Source organism: Lissotriton vulgaris, chromosome 3_1 (genome assembly GCF_964263255.1).
Source record: "Lissotriton vulgaris chromosome 3_1, aLisVul1.2, whole genome shotgun sequence".
Classification (NCBI taxonomy): Eukaryota; Metazoa; Chordata; class Amphibia; order Caudata; family Salamandridae; genus Lissotriton; species Lissotriton vulgaris.
In genome coordinates this window covers 852747911-852762826 of record NC_141689.1, presented here as the reverse complement: position 1 = coordinate 852762826, position 14916 = coordinate 852747911, and the positions used below count along the sequence as shown (strand labels likewise).

The following is a 14916-nucleotide window of genomic DNA, read 5'->3' as shown; positions in this document are numbered from 1 at the left end:
AGTCTCTCTTTGGTAAAGGTGTCAGGATCCGTTGTACTGGGTACCTGGTTTTCCGGGGAACTGGGTTGTCTTGATCAGTCGGGGCTCCTGGCCTCAGGATCCTGGCTCTCGGTTGTCCCGTCGAGCAGAGGAGTGTTGCAGGAAATAAAGAGAAACAAAAAAAAGATATCAGGACTCTTGGCCTTCAGAGCCTGTATTGTTAGGGACAAGGGAGTGAGGAAAAAACACCACACACAGTGCACTTAGTGACATGTGAAGAAATGGATTGGGTCTGTGCTGGTGCGGATGTGCAGAAGGGGTTTGAAAAACTGGTGGGGGTTGGAGGTGTCTCGATGGTTGGGTTATGGTTACGCTCCTTCCTCCCCACCCACCCCGAGAACTTGCGCCGTACTTGTTCGAGCCACGCTCCTCCTGGAGCGTGGCACGGTGGTTCGTGGGGTCGTTGGCCTCCTGGCTCGATCGCGGCTCCAGCCGGACCTGGTCGCCATTCTTCCTCGCTCTCTCCTTTCCGTCCTCTCGTCAACGTAAACACTCTCATACTCAACTCCTTCTCTCCTCCGGTGTCTATGCATGCCAGAATCCAGGAAGTCTCTGCAGTTAACGCCAGGCGTGTGCTGACGTCACCTGTGGGAGGAGTCACGTCTGGCATAAACCCCCAGTTAAAGGAGCCGTCCTCCTGTTCGTTGTCTGTAGGGAACAATAAAGTTCCATCCTCCGGCATCCATTCCTTGTGCTGGAAGGGAACAAGAGTAGGTGAGATAGATATAGCGGACCACCAGTTACTCTCTTGCATTCTCTTCCTGTCAGGCGACCCCAACCCGTCACAAAGGGATTACAAGAAAAATCAGCATTGTCAAAACTGCAGAAACGTGAAGCAGGAAAACAAAGCACATAGACCCCAGGCAAGCAAAGTGAGATAGTTAGGATATTAGCGAAGCACTAGTGGTCCTCTTTAGAGAAGAGGAGGTATTAAGCACAAATAAGTGATATAAAAACATGATGTCAGGGCTCAGTGACTTGCAGTGGGGGATGTGTAATCCTTTAAACTCTGCTTCTCCAAGTATAAGCTGTGGTTATTCGATTGGTCACATAACCTGCATACGCTACCAAGACAGATGTGACTACCGGGTGAATCCTACACTTGGAAGTTGAAAAAGTGAGTAGTGTGGACACACAAAGGGGTGCAAATAGAGAAACTAGTCTCTACTCGCACCTTAATAAACTGAGGAACAATTAAAAACAAGCTGAAAAGGTACAACGCATAACTGGTGGAACTTCAGTGGCTGAACCTGGTAATATAAAGGACAGCATGACTGATATTCACTTTACAATATTTTAGTTGTGTTGATGGTCTGGCCGTATTTTATTGTTGATGTATTTGAGTGCATTTACAAGCAGAAATGGTTTTATTCTTCTAAATGTATGTAACTTGCTTCATTGTATTTTTACTCTTTTTTTTTTTAACAGGTCCGGTTTAACTTGTCATCGAATACTAACAGCAGTCCATCCACTGAAGCAAGGTTTATTCCAACAACATCTACGCCTGTAGCCCCACCTACCTCAGATCACATGTATGTTTTATTTTCATGTTTTCTTGTAATATGCCACCCTACTATGAATTCTTTTTTCCCACTGGGAATTACAATGCATTCGTAACAACGACTGTGTTGTAACAACGCATACCATTACACTGCAAGTGGTAACAGCGATTTGCTCTAGGGGGGCACTGGATGTTGGATTAGTATAATTTACTATTCCAACTCCAGTATGTACAACAGTAGGGAAGGTGTTGGATTTGAAATCAACACCTTCTGACCCCTCCGCAAGCTGTTGTTCCGACTTGCGGAGTAGTGGTATGCGTTGTTACAACGCAGTCGTTGTAACGACTACGTTGTGATTACCTGCGGGGTAAAGGATTCGTGGTAAACGATGTTTACAACTTGCTTGTATTTTGAAACAGTAAAGTTCAGCAGTACATCACAGGACGCTCCTATAGAAATTCATTGTGTCCTAAAAAAGCGTTTTTTTGCTAAAAAAGCAGCTGGGGTTGCTAGTATAAAACCCTATTAAAAATTTACAGAAAGAAAATTGCAATATACAAATGAATTTGTGACTCCTAATTTTACAAATTGCAACTCATTCCGAATTGCATAGGAGTATGGAATCGCAAATGGACGTCTGCCTTCCTAGCGACGTGTGCAAGTGGATTGTGATTGCTGTTGTGCATTTACTGCCATTGCATAAAATGTCAAACTTGTTTTTTATAAGGATAAGGGCTGTAACTTCGACATTAGTGGGGCTGGTATTCTATAAACCATACCAAATGTCATGTTTACATTGACATGATTTAGTATAGCTGTTGCAGCCGAAAAATATTATTGATTTGCTTTCCACATGCTGCAAAAAAGTAGCATCTGAAGTACAAACTGGGAACGGGGCATCAAGTCCCTAGTTGAGCTTGGTGCTGTTCATAACAAATCTAGAACATATTGTGCAGCTTAGGATTATCCATTCAACAGCAGCATTGCATTTCATTGTTTATTTTGTCCTCTAGTTGGATTAGGCACCACTCAGGCTTCAAGGAAAATTAAATGTTTAATGTGTAGAAACAACCTTACCACTTAATACCATTACCATGTATCAAACAAAACGCATATGTGTTTACCATACATGTCTTTATCACACAGAATTTTACAATGCATATGCCTTTACCGCGCATGCCTTTACAACTAAAATGTAAGTATTTTTCAGGTAAGTATAATATATATATTACCTTCTTGCAGTCGCCAGTAGGTAGTTATAGTTAGGATCTATTTTTCATAGGAAATCCGCAACATTCTATTTCCAATAACTTTGGCGCCGATTGAATAATCTTCGCAAAATTATTGAAACTTATGGCCTGCTCTGTTTCGCTCCTATCCTGAAAGTTTCACAGTGATTCGTCAAGCGGAGGCCGAGAAAAAAGAGGGGTCGAAAACGTGTTTTACCCATGCAATTTCCCATAGGAACCTTTAGCCGCAGCTACAGCCCGAACTGCTGAACAGAATTACACCAAATTTGGCAAAAAAGTAGCCCTTGGCTCAGAGTCGTGCCTTTTTGTTAAATAGTGTAAATCTATCCGTAGTTGCTGAGAAATTAAAATGTAAAAACACATATATATATATAGGGCCACGGATCCTCCCGAGCACAAGCTTTATGCTAATTGGCTGTCAACACTTCAAACCAGGAAGTGTTGGCAGCCATATTGTGCCTCGTAGAACCAAGGCGCAAGAAAGCAGAGAAAAAAGCGCACAAAACTCAAAAAAGAGGGCAGGGTAGAAACACTCTGAGCCCCTAGGCCTGCTCAGGGGGTCCCACAAGGAGCCCCAAGGCCCAATTTAAAAAAATAATAATAATTTTATTGCAGGATCCCACTTCCGGAAAAAAACGATTTACGGGCTCCCGCTCTTCGTTCCTAATTAGTCCCAGGGGGGCCCAAGTCCCAGAGGGGCCCCCCAGCCCTAGGGCTACAAAATTATGTGGGGGGCTCTCAGCCTCCCCAGCCTTGGGGACCACCACCCCCAGGGCTACAAAATGAAATGAGTGGGGGGGCTGAAAGGCCCCCCAAGCCCCGGGGATCCCCCCGGGGCTTTATTTACATATTTGCGGGGGCACACGGCCCCCCCGGAGACCGCCACCCTCGGGGCTTGTTTAAAATTAAACTGCCTGTGTGGGGGGGGGGGGCTCGAGCCTCCCACACGCCCCGGGGACTGCCACCTCTCCGGGGCACTAAATATTTAAAATAGGGGGTCCGTTACGGATCCCCATGACCTGGGACCACCACCCCCCGGGGCTTTGAATTAAGTGGGAGGGGGGCCGCGCGGCCCACCTGGAGCCAATGATGGCCCTGTGGACCGCCACCCCCATGGGCAGCGTCATGCAGTGTCCCCAGGTGCCCACCCCGGGACACTGTAGTTTGCAATGACAAGGTGGGAGCCTTGCGGCTCCTGCCCTGTCATTGCAAACTGCTTTGCTTCATTGAAGCAAGAGCAGGGAAACCAGCTCTTGCTTCAATGAAGCAAAGCAGATTGCTTTTCCACATGGGGAGCAGCATGTTGAAATGAAATAAAAATGGGTTTTGTAAAGCGCATTACTACCCGAAGGCCTCGTAGCGCTATAATTGCTTACTTCTGGGAGACTACTGATTTATTTGGAAAAAAGAAAAGTTTTAAGGGTTTTGCGGAATTTTAAAAGATTGGACTCATTCCGGAGCGTGGAAGGTAAAGAGTTCCAAGTCACAGCCGCATTCAGGGAGAAGGAGCGTCCGCCCCACCTGGCCCGTTTGATTTTGCGTGTTGTTGCCAAAAAGGCCGTGCTTGAACGCAATGATCTTTGAGGATAGTAAGGTGTGGCTAGGGAACAGATCATTGCGGGGGCGTTTTTCCACATGGCCTTATGCATTATGCACATCGCCTTGAATTTTACTCTGGCTTGGATGGGCAACCAGTGTAAATTTCTCAGGCCAGCGGTGCCCGAGTTACTACGGGGCAGGCCTAACAGTAGACGTGCTGCTGCGTTCTGGGTGACTTGCAGCTTTTTGAGTGTGCTGATCGGTGCACCCAGATGTAGGGCATTCCCATAATCAAGACGGGACAGGATGATGGCCTGGACCATTATCCTGCGGGCCTGAAAAGGGAGAAGTAGTAGAATTTCCCGCAGCATACGCATCAGCCCGAAGCAGGTGGCAGAGAGTATTGTAGCTTGCTGGTTAAAAGTAAGAGTATTATCCAGCCACATGCCCAAGCTTTTAATTAGCTTTTTTGGTTCTGGGGGGGCCCATACAGAGTGGCCAATGTAGAGTTGATCTGGGGTCAGCTGTGTTCCCCAGGAACATCAGTTCAGTTTTGTCCCCATTAAGTTTTAAATGGGAAGAGGCCATCCATTCTGTGACTGCTACTAGGCAACTGTTCAAGTTCGACGGAGTGTGACCTGGCTGATTCAGGGCCAGCACGAGCTGAGTGTCATCAGCGTAGGTCACGATTTCAAAACCAAAAGGGTGAACGACCTCCGCCAATGGTTGCATATAAACGTTGAAAAGCGTGGGGCTCAGGGAGAAGCCCTGAGGCACACCTTGATTAAGAGGCCAAGTTTTGGAATGAATGTCACCCTCCACCACCTGGAAAGTTCGGTTTTCCAAAAAAGACTGTAGCCATAAGATGGCACTTCCCGTCACTCCGAGCTGTTTTAATCGGGAGATAAGGATGTTACTATTAACGGTATCAAAGGCGGCACTTAAGTCTAACAGCATAATTGCTGTGGTGCCGCCTTGATCCATGTGCCTGCGGGCTAATTCTGTGACAGTCAGTAGTGCCGCCTCTGTCCCCAATTTTGGGCGAAAGCCGGCTTGAGAATCATGGAGCAGGTGGTTGGCTTCCAGGTAAAACATAAGACTGGTGTTAATGTTTCTCAAGCAGCTTAGCTACCCAAGGAAGGAGTGAGATGGGGCGGTAATTAGTCATTTTACCAGGGTCAAGGTTGTTTTTTTTTTTTAACAGAGCCCTAACTTGTGCACATTTCCAGATTTCTGGAACTCTTCCTGTGGCGATTGACATATTTACGATATCTAACATTACTGGTCTGATGGTATCCGCGATTTTCAAGAGATGTAGTGGAGGAGCAGGATCTAACGGGGAGCCTGCTGTGACTTTCAGCATAAGGGAGTTAAGCGCGTCTTCTTCGAGTAATGGGAATTGGAGGAACGGAATCTGTTCCCACTAGGTGTTGACTGACCTGGTCAAATGATGAGGAGATGGCTTGAATTTTTTGATAGAAGTACTCTGCCTGATTGTCACAGCGAGTCTGGGCTTCACGGGGGTCCTGCGGAGTGGAGGGGGTACTGATTAAGGATTTCGCTATCTGAAATAGTTCCCTCGGAGAATTGGCGGATCCCCATGTTAAAAAGCAATGCCGGCTCCCACAGGAGGCGGGGTGCCGGCTGGGACTGTGGGGGGATTGGTTACCCCCCCTATGGTCCCCAACAAGAGGCCAGGCCCTGGGGAATGGGGTCCCCAGGGCCATAAGTGGCCCTGGAGGGGGTCCACCCGGCCCTCCTCCCCTAAAAAAGAACAAAAATGAGGCAGAGCGCCAGGAATGGGTTCCCCGGGGCTAAAGCAAGCCACAGGAGGGGGGCCACGCAGCCCCCCTCCTTGGTATAAAATATAAAAATAAAGAGGCCATGCCTCGGGGGTGGGGTCCACAGGGCCGTAAGTGGCCCAGGAGGGGGCCACATGGCCCCCTCCCCTAAAAAATAAAAAATAAACGAGGCCGGGCGATGGGGTCCCCAGGGCTTAAAGAAGCGTAAGGATGGGGGCAACATAGCCCCCCTCCTAGGTATAAATAATAACAATAAAGAGGCCATGCCCCGGGGGATGGGGTCCCCGGGGCCGAAAATGGCCTCGGGAGGGGGACTCACATGGCCCCCTTCCCGATTGAAAAGTAAAAAAAAAAATTAGGGTAAGGCTCTGGTGGATGGGGTCCCCAGGGCCCAAAAAACAGAAAAGGAAGGGGGGCCACTAAGCCCCCCTTCTAAAAAAAGAAAAAGAAAAAAAGACGGCATCGCGCTGGAGGCCCCGCACCCTCCCACCAACACTATGCAAACGCGCCCTGTGACACCTTTTAGGATGAGGAATTTTTTCCCCAACAATCCTGAGGGTCCAAACTAGCCCAACAGGTACCTCCAGTTAGCACCACAGGGCTAAGTTGCAGAGATGTGGTCTGAGGCCAGGCCCCTTTTTACACCTCTCTGTAACGCAGCTCTGAGGCGCTTACTGGAGGTACATGGTGGGCTAGTTGGCACCCAGGGACCCTCATGATTGAAGAGGAATTAATTCTCCAACTTATTAATTCCTCTTCAATCCTGAGGTCCGCTGGGGGCCAACTAGCCCACCAGGTACCTCCAGTGAGCCCCACGGAGTTGTGTTGCAGAGTGTTGTAAAAAGAGGCGTGGCCTCTGAACACCTCTATGCAACACAGCTCCCTTGCACATACTGGAGGTACCTGGTGGGCTAGTTGGCCCGCAGGGACCCTCAGGATTGAAGAAGAATGAATTTCCCAACTTAAAACGCGCCACAGGGCGTGTTTGCACACATGTCACCTCAGGCCCCGCCCCCTTCCTTCACCATCGTGCAAACGCACCCCCTGGCGAGTTGTAAGTTGGGGAATTAGTTCCCCTTTAATACTGAGGGTCCCAGAGGGCCAACTAGCCCACCAGGTAACTCCAGTATGTGCCAGGGAGCTGCGTTGCAGAGAGGTGTTAAGAGGCCACGCCCCTTTTTACAACACTCTGCTGTTCTGGGATCACCATGTCATAGCAAACTACAGTGTCCCCGGGTTGGGCACCCTGGGACACTCCAGGAGCCGGCCCATGCGGGTGGTGGTCCACAGGGCCATCATTGGCTCCAGGGTGGGGGCTGCGCGGTCCCCCTCCCACTTAATTCAAAGCCCCGGGGGTGGTGGTCCTGGGGCTTGGGGGACCGTAACGGACCCCCTATTTTAAATATTTAGTTCCCCGGAGAGGTGAAGGCTGTGTGAGTGTCTGAGTGGGTCTGTGATCCTCTGCAACAGTGCCAGAGTGGGACTGTGAGTCTCTGCAATGCAACAGTGTGTGAGTGGGTCTGTGAGTGCATGTGTCTCTGAATGGGTATGTGAGTGGGTGTAAGTGTATCTGAGTTTGTCAGTGAGTGCATGAGTGTGTGAGTGGGTCTCTGTAATTACATACATTTCTGAGTGGGTGCATAAGTGTCTGAGTGGATGTGTAAGTGGGTGTGTCAGTGTCTGAATGGGTCTCTGACTTCTGAGGAAATGGAAAATCTTCATTCTCAGTGGTCTTACTATTATCAATAAAGAACTTGGCACATTAGCTGAAATATGAAAAAGACATCTTTATTAAACTTAATTAAGTGAGGCTACGTCACCCAACTGCCTTAGCAATTGAATGAGGCTATCTGAGGAATACAGATAACAGAGGCCTTATATATGTTTTAGGGTTACATGACTCAGCACAAAAGTAAGGGGCAGTCCTAGCTTATGCAAGCATGCAAAAAAAACAACATACCTTCTTACACAATCTGAACAAACCCATATCGTAAACAGGTCATAAAAAGAGGAACAGAAACAGATGAGAAGTAAGATAGAGGGGTGTGGGCATGTACCATAAACCTTGCAATGTCCTGCCCTTTGATCTCTATCTCACCAGCTGCCTAATAAGGAACTGGCTTAACGAGGTCAGCCTCGGGCAAGGGAGTCAGTTCGTTCAGGTCAAACAGAAGTCAGCACAAACTCAAGCTAAGGTGCATGTGTCCCAGAGACTTGTTCAGCCACAGTCATAAGCCTATGTGAGGGCAACCACAAAATGGCTGCTATGCACAAAATGGAACCAATGGTTCAGAACGAAATCTTCAAATACACAGTGAATCCATTGGTGCAACATGATGAAAACACTCATACTTGCTGAACTCACTGTTTACGGTTCGCTGTTACCAAATTCGGAACAGAACCACGACCTATATGACCCAGGTTCAGAATTCACGGAACCTCAGACCCTCCTTTTGCCCTTACATAGGCAATAACCTAAACTCATGTCAATCTGAATACAGGTCTATATTCATCAGATCATCAAGATGTTGCTGGAGCATTATCCTATTACTTAGCAACTCTCTCGGGACACGTCTCCTTACATATGTAGTAGCACAAAGGCCACATATGGCAGGACAAAATAGGGAATACCTCTATCTGTAGTAGGTGGCATAAGATCACACACCAAACACTTTGTGATGTTCACTACTAACTGGTGTTGATGCAGAAGCTGTACATAAGAATTGCTTACGAATTCTCATCTTCTAACCTGCTCATGTTCAGGAAAAGGGTGAAAAGAGTGCCAAGAAGCAGTCGTAGGAAAAGACATAGGTTGGGAAGTGGATGCAGAAGTCAATTGAGTAGAGAAAAACAATCCCGCCCATAAATGACAACGTCATGTTTAAAAAGACACTAGAAAACACGTTATTAAGAACATATAGACAACAGGAGACAGTAGTGACCACTATTACAAATGAAATATTAATTTTTCACAACCCTAAGCAAAAATCAAATCCTAAAATTATCTAGTAACATTTTTAGGGCTCCTATGCATTTCAGTAAGTTTTTTTGTATGTTCAGGTGAAACAGTGGTGACCCTCATCAATGCCCTGAGGTGAAAAGGGGGTACTCTTCCACAGAAAATGGACTTTAATCTGCTTTTACTAAACAGAATAGTACTTTAAAACAATGCCAGCAAAACAATCAATCTCCTAACACCTAGTCTATACAATCACACGGAAACCTCTTGTGAAACAAACTATGCCCAGAGTCTGTTCAAAAAGTCTCTCTGGCAGGCTTCTATTGTCCATCAAATCTTCTTTTGTTGTTTTCTTCTGCATGGGCCTCTTCATTCAAGCCTTTCATGATCCGTTGGAGTGCCCTCCTGGCAAACACTCATAGCTCATTCAAAAGTCTCAATGTCTCAAGGCAGTGCACCAGTATTTCTCCTTTGCGGCAGGCATTACAGGTAGTGTGCTCTCCATTGATCAAGGGCACAGGTCATCTCGTGCAGACACGGGACCATTCTCAGGCTCCAACACTCATCATTCAGTGTCTGAGGACGCTCAGGCTGCTCTTTCATGGGCACCAGAATGTAGTGCCTTTTGCCAATCTTGGATCCGCCGGTGCACTGCACTTCCATTGGAGCAAAGGAAAAAGGTGGTTGTGTGGCAAAAACTCAGGCCAAGGGGCTCAAGGGACTGCACACTGTCAGAGGTTAATCAGCACATGACAGGCGCTCTTTTGCACTGAAATTCTGGTTCTGTGGCAAAACCAGCTTCTCCTTCTTTACTGATGTTGAACGCCTTCTGATGAAGCAAGTGCGATGCTTTAAACAGTTCATTGTATAACAAGGGGACTGCAAACAGGTGGCCTGCGATCTTCAAAGGAGTGGCCATACGCCATGGGACAATTTTGGTCTAGAATACACTGTCATTCTCAAAAAGCAATGCAAATATAAAGGCAGGGTAAGAGTGGTCTGCTTAATTCAGACACTCTGTTCATCACCACCCCCTTTTCTGAATCGTTTTTGGCCACTATAGGTGTGGCAGGTTATACTCAGACATGAGTCCCTTTCTCACTGCACCATCAGGATTCAAGCAAGCCGGGCTGAAGAAGGCTGAAATGCCAGAAACCGGTCCCCGGTAGCTTGTCTCCTTTCTGGTGAAGAATTGGCTTGGTAGTTTAGTCTGCCCTGTTCCCATGATGCACTGGGCCAGGGACAGACTGATTTGCATATAGCCAGGTTCTGAGCTGGGATGGTGCAGTGAGATAAATAACGGTGATGGATCAAGCCCTGATCTTTGGACTGGGTAAGAGTGGTCTGCTTAATTCAGACACTCTGTTCATCACCACCCCCTTTTCTGAATCAATATAAAGGCAGTAGGCAAAACAGTGCCTCTAGGCTTTTCAATTGTGTTTCCGTGTGAGAGTATATCCTCCATCATCTAAGGGTAGATAACTACATGAGAATTCTATCTAAATGGATGTCTTCACGTATGGTTGCATTGTCTAATGGGGCAAACACATTTTTTTCTCAATGATTACATATAGGTGTTCCTAAATTCCTTATCTAGAACACCTCAAAAGAGAGATCACATAATACATATTATCAAGGATATGTCGATACCTCCCTTTAATAATTGTGCATCAGGTGGACTATGCAATACAAAAGCCAATGATCAAGATGTGGAAACAAAAGACAAGAACTAGAGAGTCCTGGTATTTCCAATTTTTAAAATACATCTGGTCCATCAAAAATTAAAGCAGCAGAAAAAAAGGAACTAAAAACCAATTTAGAATAGGCATTGAATTTTTCATATTCCAAAAAAACGTAAGGTGTCTCCTATTGAGGTGGAAAACTTATCTTACTATAATATTGAGTCAGTTTACCAGTCCGTCACTACCCTGACAGTTAGACTGTGAAACATCAAAGTAGTCCTAAAGAAAGTTCTTTAAAAAACAGTCTGGTCATTCAAAAGGGAATTATACATAATATGGGGGTCTCTGGTATATTACTGCAATCTAGAAGTGTGAATCTGAACAATACATCAATAATAATAAAAAAAGCTGACTAGTGAAAGAAATATGGAAAAGAGAAATGGGACTAGGTCACAGCTAAAATCCCCAATAACTAGGCATGATGCGACATTGGTGAGGGGAGTAGTGACAAAAGAAAAATGTATAGGAAGAACAAGAAATTACTTGGGTGATAGTCAAGCATGTGACACAATACCAAGAGTGTGAGTGATACACAAAAAAAATTACAATAGGTTACAAATTTACTCTACCGCTGGCTGCTACACCATATACGGTAACCTCAGCTAATGTTCCAGTTCCTTCTTCAGGGAAAAAAAATGAAACCTGGTTTCCTTAATGGTACAAAGCCATACACTACTTAGGAAGCAGAACAAAACTGAGTAATGTAATATAGAAATTTGGTCACCATGTACAAGAGTCACAGATCTATAATTTTATCCTTACGTCCAATCAGGATACATACATTTAGGGCTGCCTGTTCCTTTAAGGGAAGGGGCAGTACGTGACTAACAGCATGTGACATACTTTGATCCTGTATATTTCTTTTATTTTACTTCAAATACCATTAAAGCCAAATTTGACATACACTAATGAAGTGTTGTCTGTGTCGTGTTCACAAAAATGAAAATATCATATTTGTGAAAATTAGCAAATCAACCCAACTGTAGTGTAGCGATACACATTGTCATGTATATCCCTTTACAACATAGGTAAACTTGTAATTATATCAAAAGCAGCAACATAAAACAAAAACATGCATAACGCACATGTCAAGCACGAAAAGCATAGACAAAACAATAACATATGTGAATGAGCGGTGACGCACAACACCAGGTCATGTACTAACAATATTCGGGCCTGCTTAATTTGTCAGGTTTAAAATCCTCACCCTCCTTTTTGATAGCAGATCAACAGGTAGTGGAGATTTGGCTGTCATATGCAACTTACTGTGTGTCACTTCTGACACACAGGACCAGCAGGAACAATTTATAAAAAGATAAAATGCAAGAATATGTAAAATGCACAAACATTTCTTTTCAAAGAAATACTCAAAACACATCTCTTTTCAACCAACCAAACTTACGTGTGTTGTCAGCCTTAAAATCACCCGGAACAATCCATGAATGATCTGTAGGCAAGAGCAAAAAAAAATACACAATACACAAAAGAGGAACATTTTGCATAACAAACGAATATTAATTATAACTTTTAATCAGAAGACAAAACATGATACATATTAGCAGACACAAAAATAAATTTCCATTACTTAACTGTTACCATCTTGTCAGTCACCTTGCAACATGAAGCCCTTTTAACTTTCCAAAAGTAAAATCCTTTCACTGACACTCCATGTTAGCCTTGTGCCATAATCTCCACTGTAAAAAATAATTCTTAATTGGCAAATCGTTCTCAATTATTCATGTAGCCTTCAAAATTTCAATAATTTTCTGTCAAATAAAGCAACTAGCAGACATTATTTCTTAGAGCAGAAATACAAATGTCATGATGTTGGGACTTTCAAAGAAATCTATTTTATATTGTCCCTTTGGAATTAAGTTCTTTAATTTTAGTGATGTTCTTGTGGAGAAACCAGAAATCCCACCTTTCAGAGGCATTCCACAGAGACAAGGCTCGAATTTAAAAGGTCACAAATGTCAACATGACAGCCTCTTCCATTGTTTACAGGAAAACTAAAGGTAGCATCTTAGCGCAACTCGAGCAGCCTGTTCTCCTAGCCCACAGTGTTTGCTCATTCTGAGGCTGACCAAGACAGAAGGCCTACTACATTTACTGTGAATTATTCACAGAACGTAATAACACACATACCAGTTTTTAGAACAAATGCTTGGTGCAATGGTACTCATTTCAGCAACCTTAATTGGATCTCACTGGGCCATTTAAAAGTAAACCCAAATGGGGACAACCTGCAAATTTGAATTATACCTAAATGTATGCATTTACTGAGGCCTAATGCACTTTAAAGCTATTTTAAATGGCAAAAATACTGTTTTAAATGGTCTATTTTTCCCGAATTTGACTTTAATGTTTGGGGCACTTAAAAATAAATATCCTATACTTGTTATACATATTAATCATCCTCAGAATGTTCTTTACAAATTACAGAGATTTTTAATCAGACATATCCCATGTAAATCTTTAGAAAAATGAGTTTTGTACGCCTGCGCTAAGTGAAATTCCATATGCTAATGTTCTCATTATGCGATATAGCACAACTTAAATAACATTTTAATGCTAGGATGTCATAGTATGAGCATTAAGCTTCATGAATAGCGAAAAACAAATTTTGTAGCACTTATTTTTAATAATTATTTTTCAAAATGTATTAATTATTTTTAATAAACCCCTTTCTTTTTGATAATTCCACATATAAAAGCGAGCTGCATCCCTCGCCTTATCATTTTGGACGCATTCATTTATAAGCCTAAGCACAGAAACCTAACTTATAACATGACAAAATGTGTGCGCTACTTTTTATTTGTCTTTCTAAAAAGGACAATTTATTTAGCAACAGACCCACGAATATGCTTACAAAAAATGCTTAAAGAGAGAAAACCCTTAATTGAAATGCCTTCCTATAATACAAAATAATGAACCTTAGTTTTTGAACCTTTTTAAAATGACATTCTGTAATGTAAAAATGTACCTGTGCAACTGAGGGCAAATTCATGGCTGAATTAATATTCCTATATATTTAGCTTGACTCTCAATGTTTGTAACGTAAGCACGGTGGCTGTCTATTTAAAACTAAAACTAAGACATTTCAAGTTTCAAAATGCGTGTGCAATACAGCAAGGTCCAATGTATTCAGATGATGTATTTGCCTGTTAATATCTAGTAAAATGCATCTAAGAAAAATGCTGTAAGTTTATTTATTTTTCGCAAAACACCCAATTTCATTTTTGGGGGCTTTTTATTCCTAGTGCAAGAAAACCACGAACAGACATTGGGCTCATCTCAGACATAAACAGAAAGGGGTCAAACACTCCGGACACACAATACCGCGCGCCATGCATTTTTGTGAATAGCGCCATCGCTATTCACTGACAGAAGTTGCACTAATGGGAAACCCACATAGACATTTAAATACATATTTGACCCACAAATCAATCCTCATTTGCAAATACTAGTTGTAAGTCATATTTACAAGAAACGCTTCTCAATAGTGTTCCAAAAGACTGCATAAACAGCCCAACAGACTGATGTATGTCCAAGAAGCGAAAATGCGCTCAATTCACTAGCTTTGGCTAGCAGAATATCAAACAAAATCGTTTGGCATATCTACATTCATAAAAATGCGCAGAACAAAGGACCCTTGTTTTGTATTATATCATATTTTAATTCCCTAGGGATACAAAATCACCAAGGAAGAAATATGTTTTTAAATCTAACCTTTTTAGATATTCCCTTTAGGGGAAGCCGGCTAATCCAAACGTATACAAAGTTGGCCAACACAAATCTCCAAATTTGCTAAGATCAGGCATCTTATAGCTCACTAATCTAGCTTCAAACTTCAAGGAGCTATCTCTATCGATACACTCGTAAATATACAAGACCCTCGGTTTTTGAAAATTGCAATCTTCAAATAAAACTAAGGACAAAACAAACTAAGCAAAGAACCACAGAACCAAAGAACAAAGGACTGGGAGCAACCCACTTATACTTAACTCTTACTTTTACTAATCAAAACGTTATCCAAATTCTAACTGTCAAGTTCTACATGACCTAACAGTCTTTTTAGAATAC

General features: G+C 43.6%; 1 protein-coding gene across 1 annotated transcript in view; it reads left to right on the top strand.

Annotated features, from left to right (window-relative positions):
- Positions 1-14916, top strand: part of LOC147727114 (spindle assembly abnormal protein 6 homolog) — a 574453-nt gene that overhangs the window by 454287 nt on the left and 105250 nt on the right. The window contains exon 15 of the mRNA XM_086961156.1: positions 1468-1571. Within this exon, the coding sequence (XP_086817282.1) occupies positions 1468-1571 (104 nt within the window). The remainder of the gene's footprint in view (positions 1-1467; positions 1572-14916) is intronic.